The 15,628-nt window shown below is 42.6% G+C and overlaps 1 protein-coding gene across 10 annotated transcripts in view; it reads left to right on the forward strand.

Annotated features, from left to right (window-relative positions):
- Nucleotides 1–15,628, forward strand: part of plch1 (phospholipase C, eta 1) — a 55,748-nt gene that overhangs the window by 17,562 nt on the left and 22,558 nt on the right. For 5 of the 10 annotated variants that reach the window (XM_028961874.1, XM_028961866.1, XM_028961869.1 and 2 more), the window contains exons 1-6: nucleotides 1,315–1,455; nucleotides 8,855–9,001; nucleotides 10,446–10,689; nucleotides 12,714–12,843; nucleotides 13,346–13,516; nucleotides 14,757–14,850. In XM_028961874.1, the coding sequence (XP_028817707.1) occupies nucleotides 1,332–1,455; nucleotides 8,855–9,001; nucleotides 10,446–10,689; nucleotides 12,714–12,843; nucleotides 13,346–13,516; nucleotides 14,757–14,850 (910 nt within the window). In that variant the 5' untranslated portion in view covers nucleotides 1,315–1,331. Of the gene's footprint in view, nucleotides 1–1,314; nucleotides 1,456–8,854; nucleotides 9,002–10,445; nucleotides 10,690–12,708; nucleotides 12,844–13,345; nucleotides 13,517–14,756; nucleotides 14,851–15,628 lie in introns of those variants that run through there. The other 5 variants (XM_028961867.1, XM_028961870.1, XM_028961872.1 and 2 more) reach the window with 3 other exon arrangements.

The raw sequence follows: 15,628 nt of genomic DNA on the forward strand, positions 1-15,628 counted from the left end.
AAAACAATTTTTTACCTGCCAGAGTTGTTCCTCCTATAAATTAAAAGAATAAAAAAGAATATTCGAAGACACTAAAACAATCTTCACCAAACTTTAAAATCACCCATCCATCCAGCCAGCCATCCATCCATCCATCCATGTCAGTGTTGTAGGGCAGCCAAGAAAACTCCAGAATATTTTAACATATAAATCGGAAAATATACTTGCTCTGTGGTAGATGTGGGCTGGTATGTGGAAGAATTTACTGTAAGAAGCTTAAATGCCACAGCACTTTCCATCCAACCACTGAACGATCCTTTCACACATTCGACTGGGGGTCAGAGCCCACAAATCAAGCAGCAGTGCAGTTGACTAATTCAATTTTGAGTGGATTTTCATCTCCTCACCTGCATCTGCAATCTCAGAATTGTGTATGTGTGTGTGTGTGTGTGTGTGGAGGGGGGTTAAACTGACTGTACATCTATAGAAATGCTCATTCTGTGAACAAACATAATAATTTACTGATCTACAATATAATAATCTTAATTAATTTTCGTAGACAGTTGCGGACAGTGTTAATCACTAAAGCACACAGATCCTGGTTCAAGTGTGCTGCCTTTATTTCCCCCAGATGTCCAAACCTATAGCACAAACACACTATTTTGTCTCAATTAGTCATTGATGTGAATGTTCCCTCTATAATGATATGTTCATGGGCCCTATGCATTTGACCTAAATCTGGCTAATCGAAATCAATAATATATTGGCCTTCATATTTCATAAATTGTTTTCAAATTTCATTTTACCTTGGAATTAGAGGTTGGTCTCTATATGCTGTATTTAAACTCCCTAAGTTTCAAGCAGCTTTAGAATAACAACGTATGGGATTTGTTTTGACCATTTGAAAATCTATAAAAGTGTTTAAAAAGACTTGATCAATAGCAGAATCATCCCACGCAGTTGTGATGTGTTTGGATGTTTGGATATGAGAATTATTCTTGAACACAGCTTAGAGCATACAGCTGATCATGTTTCAGCTTTACTTATGGTCATCGTGACTAATAAAATGTGTTCATATCTTCCAGTTAAATCCCTTTTTTGGCTGGGGGCTCCATCACAAAGGTTCAAAGAACGGACCGAGAGCCGGCGGATGATCAGTAGGCTGGTTGGAGGGGGTCCATGAGAGGTTGAGGGTGGAGAGGAAGGGGAGAGGGGTGGACAGACAGATAATGTTGGGGTCGGCACAGGGGACCTGGAGAGAAGATTAGACAGAGGAGCTTTCGACTGGACAAATGGGCAAGGGGGGTGTTTTCGCGTGTGTTCTTTGGGGTGTTGGCGGAGACCAGCCGGGCATGGAGCTGTGTGGAGCGGCGGAACGCTCGTCCGTGGCCTCTGCAGCCTCACAGCTCGCCAGGCGGATCTATCATGTGGGAGGCTGTGTGGCCGTGCCTCACAAATGCCGCCTCGCACTTTTAGGTGAGTGTGTGGACTGTCATCTGTATGTTTTACCAAGTGCCGTTTTTTCATTTTTTTGCAGTTTTTATTTCTAATTATGTATGCACCTTCGGAAAATTGCATAAATAAAACGTAATATTAGTTGCTCTTTTGGCAGTTAGTTTTTTTTTTATGAACTCAGAACCGCAGAGCCCATAAGGATTGGTCCCTGCTGGCACAGTGTGGCTGTGGGACCCTGCGCCTGTGGGAGTATTTTACTCGCTCCGTAATAAATCCCTTCCTTGGATTGCTCTCTAGCTGACAGAAGCCGGCGGTAACGTACGTTCCAAACAGATGGCGTTGAACGTGACAACCCCCCTAAAAAAAACAAAAAGGCACGGCTCTGAATCGGGGCTATTTATAGGAGGAGAGTGTTCTGTTTTATAAAGCAATTCTGCAGTTCTCTCTAGACAACCGGCATCTCGTGAAGTGTTTACGTAACGTATTCCAGAAGCGCGTGTGAAGTGCACGCATGTGTGTTTTTTCTTGTCCTCCTCATGTTGGAGTAGGCTTTTTAAACGGCCAGATCAAGCCGCCAATTGAGCTGTGATGGTTGTGTTGGGTGCTTTTGGCTTGTTCCGGAGCATGAACGACTGAACATAGCTGTTAAGAATGCAAATTAGGCCGCACTATCAGATGATGCGTTGCATAATGAAGGCAGGAGAAATGAATTGTCTGTTATTTATAGCACCTTTCTGTCTGGTCAGAGTTTTTTTTTCTTTTTCCCTAATGCACTGAGTCCCACATTAACATGATTTTCACCCACTCACCTCTTTTATAACATTTTAGCATTCCTCCTTACCTATATCTATATCCTTACCTCCTCATCTATATCCTGTTGTTAGCATGTTGGTCTTTTAACTCACGCATTTTGCATCATGAACTGTGATATGCAGCGTTGAAAGGTTGTGAAAATGAACAGGAATTATATGTAACAAGGCCGTGGTCTCCAGGCTGGAGTTTTTTTCTATTTAGGTTCTTGGATTTGTCCGGATCAGCAGTTGGCCAGTTCTTTAATGATAATTTACCTGGGAAACTGTCATTGAACTATTTAAAATGCTATACTACAAAGACACCCAATTAATTATGGACATATTCACACACATTTGGAACAACCAAACTGCCCTTCAAATTCATTTTCCCTGTGTATCTTTTTAATTAATACAATGTAGTTATCGAGGTCTCTGTGGTGCAGATTCATGTAGTATTATAGGTTTAAGGATTTTGTCTATCTGAAGCTGGGTTAACAGCAGCTTTAATGATATTTAGCAGAGATTTACAATGCTCATATAATTGATATAACAATATAAAAAAAGATTGTATGATGGTGGGTGTAATAGATTAAGGGAGGCCGGGTTCCTTAGGCCACAATATTTCATGCAATCCTCCTGATGACCTGCAGCGAGCAGAGGGAAGTAGAATGTGGGGACAGGTGTCCCCCTGCATTATGCATGTCCCTCTGTTGTGCGTTAGCGTCTGATAGTTCAGAGGGACGTCGCAGTGCACTTTGTTGATGGGAGCATCACAGGCTAGGGGCTTTACGACCCAATTATCCCACGTTTGATTTCCTCAGTGGCCTGGCAGTAACAGGTTGCTTTGATCTGATCCATCTGCCAAGATCGGGACTGATCAGTATGTTTAGTACAGGCTACCCTCCCCTGCTCTTCTCGACCCAGCTCCCATCCCTCCTTCATTCATCACTCTCTCATGTGTCTACATGTAAATATAGATTGTTCTTTCTTTTTATCTTGCAAAACATAAAATAATATTTTACCTAGTGGCTGTCAGATTACATTGGAGTAACTTCTCATGTATGATCGACGTACCAGTTCCGGTTATTTATGTACATACCATGGTAAATCTGTGCTGCATGGGCACAACTTTAAAACAAAAACCTTGAAAGCCTTTAATCTGTTTCAGGCATGATATTAAATATTTTTATACTGTGCTCATGATGAATTCTACTTTTTTAAAAATTTCTACTTATATTTACATTTAACGCATTTGGCAGACGCCCTTACAAAGACTTACAAAGTGCTATCATGCTACCATTGATGATGTGATCAATTCTGGTTCACTAGGACCCCAACTATGAATACAATCTTTTTATTCACTCTGTTGTAGGTCTTGAGCTGCCGTTTGAAAGCGCTCATTGACTGAGCTGTTTTGACCTCGAGGGGAAGTTCATTCCACCACCGAGGGGCCAAGACAGAGAAGAGTCTAGATGAATGTTTTCCTTTTACCTTCAGAGATGGGGGGACCAGGCGAGCAGTACTGGAGGCTCGGAGTAAACGAGGTGCAGTGCGAGGTGTAATAAGGGCTGTGAGGTAGGATGGTGCTACTCCATGTTTGGCTTTGTAGGCCAGCATCAGTATTTTGAACCTGATGCGTGCAGCTACTGGGAGCCAGTGAAGGGAACGTAGCAGAGGGGTGGTGTGGGAGAATTTGGGAAGGTTGAAGATCAGTCGTGCTGCTGCATTTTGTATTAGTTGTAGAGGACGGATGGTACATAGTGGTAGACCAGCTAGAAGGGAGGTACAGTAATCCAGTCGTGACATTACTAAGGACTGAACCAGTATCAGGGCGGCCTGTGCTGATAGATAAGGACAGATTTGTCTGATATTGTAGAGAAGGAATCTACATGAGCGGGAAAGATTGCTGATGTGAGTTGAGAAGGAGAGTTGGTTGTCTATTGTTACTCCAAGGTTGCGGGCTGTTGTAGAAGGAGAGAGCTGTGAGTTGTACAGGTAAATAGCAAGATCCTAATGTGGTGAAGAATCTGCTGGAATGAATATAGTTCAGTTTTGGTGAGATGATGGGCAGCCATCCAAGATGAGTGACAGTGTTTGGTAAAACCGGGCAGTGCTATGGTTGCGTTCCCATTTTCCTTCTGAAGACTCCCGGTGTCTCTCCCTATCTCCGGATGAAATCCAGGAAACTGTCAGTTCTGAGAAAGCAAGGCAAAAAAGTTTTTATCTACAGGCCACGTAATATTCTAAAATCCATGTTATGTCTGGACAGAGGAAAAATGACGCTGTTTAACTGACGTATTGGAGCTGCCCTGTAATGGAAACGCAGCTACTGCTGATTTAGTGTCAGGTGGCACAACGGCTGTGGTCAGTGGCTGCAGTTAATCAGAGGAGCCGGGCAAAGGCTCACTTTAGCCTAATAGGGCCATTGATACGGGCATAGTAGGGAATCAGGCGTGAAGGTATACTCTCATCACTGCTAATTGGGTTAAAATGAGCTAAGGAGGTGTGGGGTAATAGCAAGTCTGGAGAGCAGAGAGTGGAGGAGGGACGAGTTCATGTCAAGCCTCCCGCTTCAACCCAAACTCATTAAAACAGGTTAGTCTTTTCGGGTATAAGTTGGCGGCAATTAATGACACCCCAGTGTGTGAGATAACCAGGGGGATTAAACAGTCAATCAAAGCACTGCACTCTGGGAAATCCCTTTACAATTACCTAATTACATCCTAGGCGCTGGCTGTGTCCAGCACGCAAAAAAAACGCCTCCTAAGTGTTCTGCCATGTTGCTAAAGTGGCTAAACTCGAGTCATTTGCTCTCTGGGGGCTGCATTTTAATGGGGTCTTTTCTCGTTATTGGAGACCTACTACTTTCATTTGCTACAAGTCAAAACAGTGTTGTAGTGTCTAGTATTGAGGACTCTAAAGAATGCTGAAAGGCCACTATAATGCCTACCTGCTTGTCAACCTCAAACAAACGAGCCGGTAATAGTATGCATGTTTGTGTTTTCAAGGCTTAGTGAAATTGACACTCAGACATTCATTTATTTAAAAAAAAAAAAGTGGCTCACATGGAGTAGGTCACTGATGATCAAGAGCTTAAGACACAAAGTGGCACAGGAGCTTTCCCAATACAATTTACCCATATGTGATTTAACACCAAATCTTGCATACTAATAATCAGTCAGAACATTTACTACCCAACTATATTTTATACCTAAACATTTTAAAATGTGCTCATATTACATTAATAAAAACGTTTCAGGGTTGTTAGGATAACCAGTAAATTATACCAGGCTGTTAGGATAACCAGTAAATTATATTACAGACTCACAATCATTTAAAACAGAGTTAAAAAAAATGTTGGTATTTTGTGGGTATACTTAAATACAATCTGATAAATATATCAGAGAAACGAGAGACAGTTTCTCCACTGAACTGAACGTGTGGTAGCTAAGGTAGGCGTAACATTCAGAGGGGATCAGAATGAAGCTGCCCAGGTACTGCCCAGATTGTGATCATACTGCTGGAACAAAAATCTTCAGCATGCTCACAAATGATTTTTTTAGCATTATCCTTGGCCATTAATGTGTTTCAGATCATCTTTAACATATTTTAGGATAAAAGCGTCTGCTAAATAAAGTAAAGATAATACATTTAAATAATTTCAAAATGATGTATTCTAAATAATATTATGGTATTTTTTTTCTTTTTGTTTTTCTTTAGTATGTACTTCATTGTGGATTATACCATACATACTGGCTGCATTTCAGGAATGTGAGGAAATGTATTTTTGCATGAATTACTTTTACTGTGCTGTGTTTTTTCCAAGAGATTCCACAGAATCACCAGGTGAATTTTGTTTTGCAAATATAACTTCTTCAGATTCAATCCGGTGCAGATCTAATACATCTATGAAGACTTTGCCAAGGTCTGCCAAATGCCAAATTATTGAATAATCATCTGACTGACTTGCTCAGCCTGAGTAGCAGGCATTTTTATGAAAAACAAACTGGTTTTATGCCATTATCATTTTTGGATTAAACACAGGCAGCCTGGGAGATAATGTGTTCCACCAACACCATTCAAAATGCCTAATTTTGGAAGGATGGTGTCACCTCAGCGCCAGTGGCAGCTTGTTCTGGCAAGTTATGTCCAAACGTATTAAGCATCCCTTGCTGCTTCCATTATTCCAGGGAGTGAGTGAGATTATGCAAAGGAGATCATATCTAGACACGGATTTTACTGATACCAGGGTCATGGGGGATTTCAGTTACATGAAGTGATTAAAATAATTCTGTTTTGAAACATCATTTTTCTCTTCCTCTGCTTCACACCACTTTCAGAGTTGGATCACTGTCCATAATAATAAAGAACTATAGGTGTTTTATATTTCTGTATAGTGTAGTTAATATTAATTAATGTGTGACATGAAGCAATGAGTTTTTAGAACACTACTTGTAATTAGTGCTGTAAGGGTAAAGGTGGGCAAAGATGAATGCATTCAATGACTGATAATGGAAATGGCAAGTAATGGATGTTATACTAATTATTTACACATGGTCTCAGACAAAGAGTGTTATAAATCCAAAGCCACATGTGTGTGTATGTATAGCAAAATCCTCATTATGAATGAGGTCTCATTCATGTGATGAAACCACACAAGACGTCTGTCTTTCAGTGTTGTTCCAAGCCCTGTCAAGATGTATGAAATCCGTATTTGACTTTGACAGGGACGGTCCAATATGCTATAAACCTTTGCTGCATTTAAACCACTCACCAGACGCTCTTTCACACTGCCTCGCTCTACGAACATTAATCTTTAACCCTAGATTCAGAGTGTGCTTGGTTTTGCTTGGTGCCGCTTTCTTTCCTTTACTTTCATGATCTGTATGCAGCCCTAAAGACACAAACACTCACAAGACCATTCAGGATAATTCTATTTCCTTTTCCCGAAAATGGATGACATGTTTTCAGTTGTATACCAAGATTGCCAGTGCTTGGCACTGTTGTGCTGGTGGAATAGCTTCTGAAATGCATGCAGGCTTTTATTGTTTTGATGGGCTGTAACATAAAATTATGCTATTCAGCATCTGCTAGTAAACCTCTTTTTTTTTTTTTTTAACCGTGGTAGTCATATCCCTGAATAGTTTTAGTTTAGTAAGGATTTCCTGATGAATAATTCTCCGTAGGTCTGCATGGTTGCCCTCATTCGACTGTTTGTTTTGCCTTGGCTGAGACATCCGCCATGCTTCTTCATTTGTCTCGTAATCAGACTTGTGGAGAGGGAGAGAGGCTGAGAGGGTGATTGAGACCTCGTCTTCCGCGCACACCGCAGTGTTAATTGGATTGAGCGTCGAAGTACAATGTGTGCCGCGCTGATAGCAAAAGTGGGCCGGATTCACTCGGCCTTCCTCAGACCCGAGGACTGACAGATGAAACCCCTCGCTCTCAGTGATGAGTAGCATGGCATATGCCTCAGTCAGTCTCCCTTGTAATCTGGTTCACATGGTAAATAAATACTGTTTGTTGTCATGTATAAACCCTTAAACTCTTTTCCAGATAAACAACTTAGTCCTAACGTCTCTAGGCATAAAAACTATTTATATATAAATCCACATGTTGGTGAAAATGGAGTGGACGGTCACAAATTATTTTCTCTCTCTGTCTCTTGTTTATTAATTAATAAAAAAAAAAAAAATTGGTGTGAAAGCAGCATGTTGAAGCAAATGCCGTGTCAGCTTTTAGCCCCAAACCAGGTTCGGATAAACATCCGTTATTTCAAGGCATGAGACGTGCCTGGCATGGCAGTTTGAAGGAGGCTGTATGAGCACAAGGGTGTGTAAATCCCTGCGGATTGTCTTCCCTCGCTTTCTCCATTACCTGTGGGCTAAATCGAGGGGCGAGCGTAAATGAAAGAGTGCTAGTGGGTGAGGGCACTGTAGCCGAGATAAGGGTGTTTTAATGCACCCGGGGGACCGCTCCTTTTTGGGCTTGGGTGCTTGCGCTTCAGTGGATGTGTGATATTCCAGCATTCTCTGGTCTGGTGAGTCCGAGCTTATCTCAGACGCTTTACTTTCATACAGGAGACGGGCACATGATAATGTGTCTATGTTTGGAGGAAAACTTCTCCCTTGCTCCGAAACGGCTCCATCACGTTGCTGACAGAGAGTGGTGATGAATTTGTGCAGATACCACCATCTAAGAAAACATACTGCCGTTGCCCAAGGCACCTCAAGGCTTTTTTTTTTTGTGCTGTTGTTGCTGCCTCAGCCAACAAAAACTTTTCTTTGAAACGCATTGCTGCCATAGTGCATCCTGTGATCTGCGGTGATGAGCTAAGTGCATGTGAGCAGACTCTCTGCTCATCCCTATAGATGCCACCTCATGCCGAGTTGAGAGAGTGTAGGCAGGGCGTTGCAGGAACACTCTGATTCCTTGCATCAGATCAGTGGAGTCTCTGTGGTATTCTAAATATACATATCGCCGTTCTTATCATATAATATATATTATATAATCTCCTCCTGTTGTTCTGAGCAGGCTCTCACTTAATCTTCCTCTGTATTTCAACAACAACATTGAATGCATTTTCAGGACCCTCATGCCTTTTTTGTGTTTTTTTTTTTTTTTTTCAGTCGAACGATGCATGAGTGTCATGCAGTCAGGGACCCAGATGATCAAACTGAAGAATGGTTCCAAAGGCCTGGTCCGCCTGTTTTACCTGGATGAGCATCGTTCCTGCATCCGATGGAGGCCGTCCCGAAAGAGTGAGAAAGCCAAGAGTAAGTCTGTCTGCTCTGAAGTTCACACAGACCATGAATACCTTAGCACTACCAAAGGCTCTAGTGGAATAAATGATTAAGTGGATATGCAATATGCATCATACTGCATGAATAAAATTGCATACGTTATCTCATACTATCATTCAAATGTTTTAGGCACTTTTTAAAGGTTATTTTTTCCATTAAAAATATAAATAAAACCCATTACCAATGACTCAGAAATAATTAATAAAATGACAAAACTATGGCAATTGTTTATTATTTGGAATAGAATAATTAGGGTGGTAGTAGCCTAGGTTCCGGCCCAGGTTTAAACCCCACGTAATACCCTGAGCAAGACACTCAACCCTAAGTTGATTGCAGGGGAACTGTCCCTGTAACTACTGATTGTAAGTTGCTCTGGATAAGGGCGTCTGATAAATGCTGTAAATGTAAATTTAAGCCTAGTGAACCAGAAGACCACAAAGTGACAGGTTCAAACCACACTTACTACCTTTGTGTCCAGGAGCAGGACCCTTTACCCTGAGTGTCTTCAGATATGCGGTCCCTGTAACTACTGATTGTAAGGCGCTCTGGATAAGGGTGTCTGATAAATGGCATAAATGACAATTTAAAATAATTTAAAAAATTTACATCACATCATAAAAATGTCACATTTAGACAAGCAATGCTTAAAACCCCACACTTTAGCATTTATCATGACCATCGTCTGAAAGTCCTCTGCTGCCCATCCCGTGTTTAACCAACAATGAGAGACCAGATGTTTCCTGGACTTTCATTACCGGATGCTTGGTTGCTGATTGTTCTGACCAGGTGCTCCCCCTCACCACATCTGAACTCCTGGCTGGCCATGTTTAATCTCACCCACCGAGTTCAGTCTTCTGGTGCATCTACCCAGGATGCTCTAACCCAGCTGGAGGATTACCAACCAGCCCATCAGCCATTGTCCCCCCCCCCCCCGTATTACTTTCTGCTGTTTTGATTGTGAACCAGTTGTGTAAGCCTCTTACATGGCCTCCATTTGCATAATTAAAAACAAATAACTTTAATTGTCCTCACTACTGTTTATTTATGGAGCAGAATCAAATTCTCTGAAGCCCAATGACAATATACATAGCTGAACACTCAAATTATGTTCAGTGACCGAATGCCTAACGTCAGTCTTGTAGTTTTCAGAGACAAGGAGAGAGGCTGAGAGAAGGGGAGCCATGATGGAGCTGAAATCTTATTACTGGATGATATGGTTTTAGGCACCATTGCCATTGCTAGTGAAACAATGGATGGAAAGGAGGGGGAGGAGGAGGCCAGGGAAAAAAGGGGTGTCTGCAAATAAATGGTGCTTCATGTTTATTCGACTGACACGTTACGCTTAAAAAAAAAAAAAAAAATTCTGTCATTTATTTTTTAGTTCACACTCATTCATCTCCTATTCTCCTATTCACAGTCACAATTGACTCACTCTACAAGGTCACAGAAGGTCGACAGTCAGACATCTTCCACAGGCATGCAGAGGGGAGCTTTGACCCTGCCTGCTGCTTCACCATTTATCACGGCAACCACATGGAATCCCTTGACCTAGTGACCTCCAATGCTGAGGAGGCCCGCACATGGGTGACTGGACTGAGGTACCTGATGGCAGGCATCAGTGATGAGGACTCTCTGGCAAAGAGACAGCGCACACATGACCAATATCCTTTAAAATGTTGGTGGTGTGACCTCAAATGACCAGCAATGGAGTGTAGCGTACTCGGGGGTGGAAATATTAAGGGAGTTGAGCAAAAGAGAGATTTTTCTTTCGCCTTCAGAAAAGTGGTCTGTGCAAATGATGAGTCACATGGATGATGGTGAAACACTGAGACATCTGGCCTCCTTGTCTGTAGCAAATAGAACGTCGCGTTGTCATGAAAACACTGAAGGGACATATGGCTGCCGCCACCACGAGCGTAGTCATTCCTGCGGAAGCCAAGCTCCCTGCGAGCCACTTCCTGAGCACGCATTACTTCTTCATTTCTTCCTTTCCGAAAGCAGCAAAAACAAAGACAGACTTTCCCCTCCAGGGGAAAGCATCACGGAATGCTTTTCTGAAGAGGAACTCTCTGGCTTCGCTTTCTAAATGAGGAAATGACCTGTAACAGACCTGTTAGACAGTTAGAGCTCTTCTGCAGTGAACTTCACGCCCACATCTTAAGCAAAGAACACTTACTTTGAAGCTAGTGAGCCACTTTTGTGAGGACAGAATGGGCTGAAAGGGGTGGTTCTGGATAATTCCTTTTCATCAGCAAAGTTGCAAGTGTATTCTTAAAAGCAGATTTTTTTAATCCTGCTCCTGTAGGAACCCCCATCATCATGTTTTCATCCCGGCCCACACAGCTTTCCACCTTCTGTCTTCATTGTTAGTCTATGAAGGATTTTCAGAGTGTGATTAACCTCCTGAAAGTGCGTCCTTCGTGATCAGGATTGAGAACCATTGCTGTAACATGCGATTTCTCAGGATTGTTTCAGATCGGCGTCTCCATTTTTCTCCTGCCATCCAGAGGCATGTTCACAAGGTGATTGATCGACTCTAAACTGTCCATATGTCTGAGTGAATGGTGTTTGTGTGTGGTTGTTTGTCACCTTGCCCTAGGTGTGCCTAGTGTCTCGGTCTTGGTGCTGCTTATGAATGAGCAGCCAGTGCATCAGATTCGGTCCTGAAGCGTGACGCACAACACACCTCGAGCAATGATGCCATGAAGGTGGAACAGAGACCTTTAACGTTCCTATCCACAGTGTAAAAGAATACCCATATAAAAGAAGAGGCATAAGAAACAATGGTGTATGAGTAGTATAGTTTTAACCCAGTTTAGTCAGCAGCTATTCTGTTTTCGATCATGTGTGTGACTTTAAAACTCTCTACTGATGCACTCGCTCTCGTTCCAGGCAGCATGCCCACCTTCCCAAGATCCTCCACCTGTACTGGCACTGCCTTTCAAAGCTCACACCTTCTCAAGCCAGAGGAAACATTTATATTCCATGTGTCTCTCCTAGTTTCTTTCTCTCTCTTTCATTTTCCCTCCACCTTACTTTCACATGCTCTGAAAACACCACTCATGTGTCCTTACACGAATGCAGGCATGCACAGGCAAACACCCACACAGTTTCACCATCACTTTTTACACACACACACACACACACACACACACACACACACACACACACACAGTTCGGCATGCTCGCCTCCCCCGTGTGACAGCTGTGCAGCTGCGTTAATTGAATATGAATAATGTATCGCATTGAGGACGATGATACCCACTGTGGGGGCTTTTGCGTGTCACCATGCATCTCCATGCGTTAAAGGGGCATGACATTCCGTCACGTTCGCAGAACATGGTGAGACCGAGCCACAGCAGAAGACACTGTGTGCCATAAATCATCACATTACACTGATTGCAGCACATTCTCATTAGGGAGAAGACAACTGGCATAAAATAATTCAGTCTGAGCGCAGTCGCTGTGTCCACGGTTACCGCTTTGCAGTCCATTAGCACAGGTCGCTCTAATGTTGATAGAGGCTTAGAAACGACCCGCTGCCCAGTGTGATGAGGTGGCGCCTAATCTGAGCAGTTCTCACCATCTTCTCAAAAGCATGGGACAAAGCATCCTGTTTCATTTATAGAAGCAGATATAACATCTTTTCACCATGGAGACATGTTCCTCCTTAACTCCAGCCAACATGGATGAAACAGACATTTGAGGAGGCGGATAAGAACGGCGATGGCCTTTTGAACATCGATGAGATCTACCAGCTTCTTCATAAACTGAACGTCAACCTGCCACGAAGGAAGGTTAAGCAGATGTTTCAGGTGAAGACTTACATTTTTTGCTCCATAAAGAGGGGTCTATGCCTTGATAAGACAATCCCTTGTTAGCTTCCATAAGCATTTCTCTCATCATCTTGGCATGACTTTCATTCCTTAGGCTGTGCTCAAGATGTGTGAGACAAAAGGGGTAAACATAGACTATGAGTATTGTGGGAAATGAGGGCACATGATTTTTTTGTTCTGGAGACTGGAGAACATGGCTTTTAGTGTCACTTCTCATACACTCCACATTAGATGGTTTGGGTATTGGGAGTCCTGTGGTGTCACACTGGATCAAGCAAAAAAATCCAGGAATTGATGACGCCTTGTTTTTTTTTATACTATTGGCCTTTTTTTACTGTTCTGATTGAAAACACATAATTTCGAAAGTTATTAATTTTAAACAACTGGTAAGTCTTTACATTAAAGTGCTCAATATTTAAATTGGATGTCTTGACAGACTAGTGCCAGTGCTGTCACCTTCACAAGTCACTTCTTCTCCCAGGAAGCAGACACTGATGACCGGCAAGGAACGCTAACATTTGAGGAGTTCAGCGTCTTCTATAAGATGATGTCACTGAGACGGGACCTCTTCCTCCTGCTCATGTGCTACAGCGAGAAGAAGGACCACGTGACTGCTGAGGAGCTTGGCAACTTTCTGCGTGCAGAGCAAAAGGTTTGATCCGAGCCACTTGTAAATGACTGAAGAACAGAGGGTCACTGCTTTATGAATTAAGTGAGGTGCAGAGTGTGTGTCTTCCCCTCGCATTTCTAGCACACATGATGTCCAAGCGGGTAAGGAAGCGGAGCCGTAATTGGAAGGTTGACTGTTTGAATCCCGAACCGCAGAGGTGCCACTGAGCAAAGAACGCATTTCATGCCTGCTCACCAAGGGTGATGGTTAAATGCAAAGGGACACATTTTGTTGTGTGTGCTGCGCTGAAGTGTATCACAATGATAACATACATACAAACACAAATAGGGCTTTTATTAGTGTAGAACTACGATTGCTAAGATTTGCTGTCTTCACAAGTTGTTCCAAATCAGAAGTAGGGGAATCCAGCTTACAAAATTACAAGTGGAACATGACAAATCAGCCCTGGTTTGTGTGTGTGTGTGTGTGTGTGTGTGTGTGTGAGCGCACCCTGTGATGAATCGGTGTCCTGAACACCAATGTTGAATCTATACAACATGAATGCTGGTATCGTCGGAGCATTCGAGCATTAAATAATTTATTACATTTATTGACAGTCCTATGAATTTCAACCGAACATGCTGTTTTTTTGCTGTTTAGTTTAGGCTTTCCTGGAATTTTAAAAGAATATTTATTTCCCATTTGTGTCAAGCTGGAGGATTCCAGCCCTCTGAACAGCTTGCGTCTGGGTTACCTAGCTGCAGTTCTTCTTCTCTTCTGGCCTTTTCACCTTTTACCTACTTAAAATTTTTTCCTGTTATGAACCAAACTGATCAATTTCGTTTTGCTTGTTTGCTGGTGTCCTTTTCCTCTAATGATGACTCTTACATGGGTCTTCTGCCCCAATGAACCTTTGCTCCCGGTTTGAGGACCTCTTTCCCTATAAGTTTGAGGACCTCTTTCCCATATAATTCTGCTTGCCAGCTGGGTGTGTGAAAGGAACCTCAACGGGGCGCTAAGGACAATGCATTCCCGCCTTTCACTAAGTGATTCGGCCCCGACAGCTATACACGGGAGAGAGCGATGGGGAGAGAGGGGTGTTTGGCGGGGGGTGGACTGAGGAATAGACTAACATATGGCATGAAGGAGAGAGGGAGAAAAATGTTTAAGCGATGAGCCTTGCCCTCAGAAGAGGCCACCCTGGAGACACAGTGATTGACGGGTCACGGGTGATATCTGCTCTGTCTGTCCTCACCTCTCTTTCGCACTCCCTCTTCTTCAGATGACTAACGTGACAGTGGAGTGCTGTCTGGACATCATTGATAAGTTTGAGGTCTCTGAGGAGAACAAACAGCAAGGAATTCTGGGAATTGAAGGTGAGCACTGCCTCTTGATTAGAATAGAAATTATTTGGGGGATCCATAAATAATCTAATGTTTCACGCAGAACAAAGTTTATTTATTTATTTAAGAATTGCCCTCAACAAAATGTACAAATAATGTCATTCATTTGCAGTGTATGGTTATAATTTGAGTTATGTAGTGTTTTATTACAAAAAAAAAAAAAACGAGCACTGGAACACAATCATAAAGGTTATTTTTATGTTCTGGAGTAACTGATATGCAATAATTTCTCTGAAAGATTGTCAGTTGTTTTCTAGGAATTTGGAATGTGAGGTTTTTGTCATCATAGTACAGCAGATCCCTTCTTTGGTCATAGCACACACATGCACCACGCTGCTCCATGTGCAGGCTGTGTTTAGTTTTCAGAGCATTACAGCTGTAAAGCTGCGTCTTTGACAGAAGCTCCTAGATTTGTGGCAGAATTTATTTTTCCCAGTCCCTGAATAGAAACTCAGCCTATCACAGCTGTCAGGAAGCCACTGGACCCTGGGTAATAAGTGTCCAACCAAATTCCATGACTATGCGAGCTAGACAGTTATAGGGCATGAAGGGCACTTCACTGTGCCCTTCCCTATGCACTCTTCTCTTGCTCTCATTGAACCACAGCCCCCGAGGATTCAGCTCAGAAAATAGAAAAAGCCACAAATGAACTTTGTGACAGTTCCTCTGCCCTGTAGTATCCAGGATTGTGTAGTAAATGTAAGTGTGTGTGTGTATGTGTGTGTACAGAGGGACAGACGGAGCACAAAAG

This window comes from Denticeps clupeoides, chromosome 19, assembly GCF_900700375.1.
Source record: "Denticeps clupeoides chromosome 19, fDenClu1.1, whole genome shotgun sequence".
NCBI lineage: Eukaryota > Metazoa > Chordata > Actinopteri > Clupeiformes > Denticipitidae > Denticeps > Denticeps clupeoides.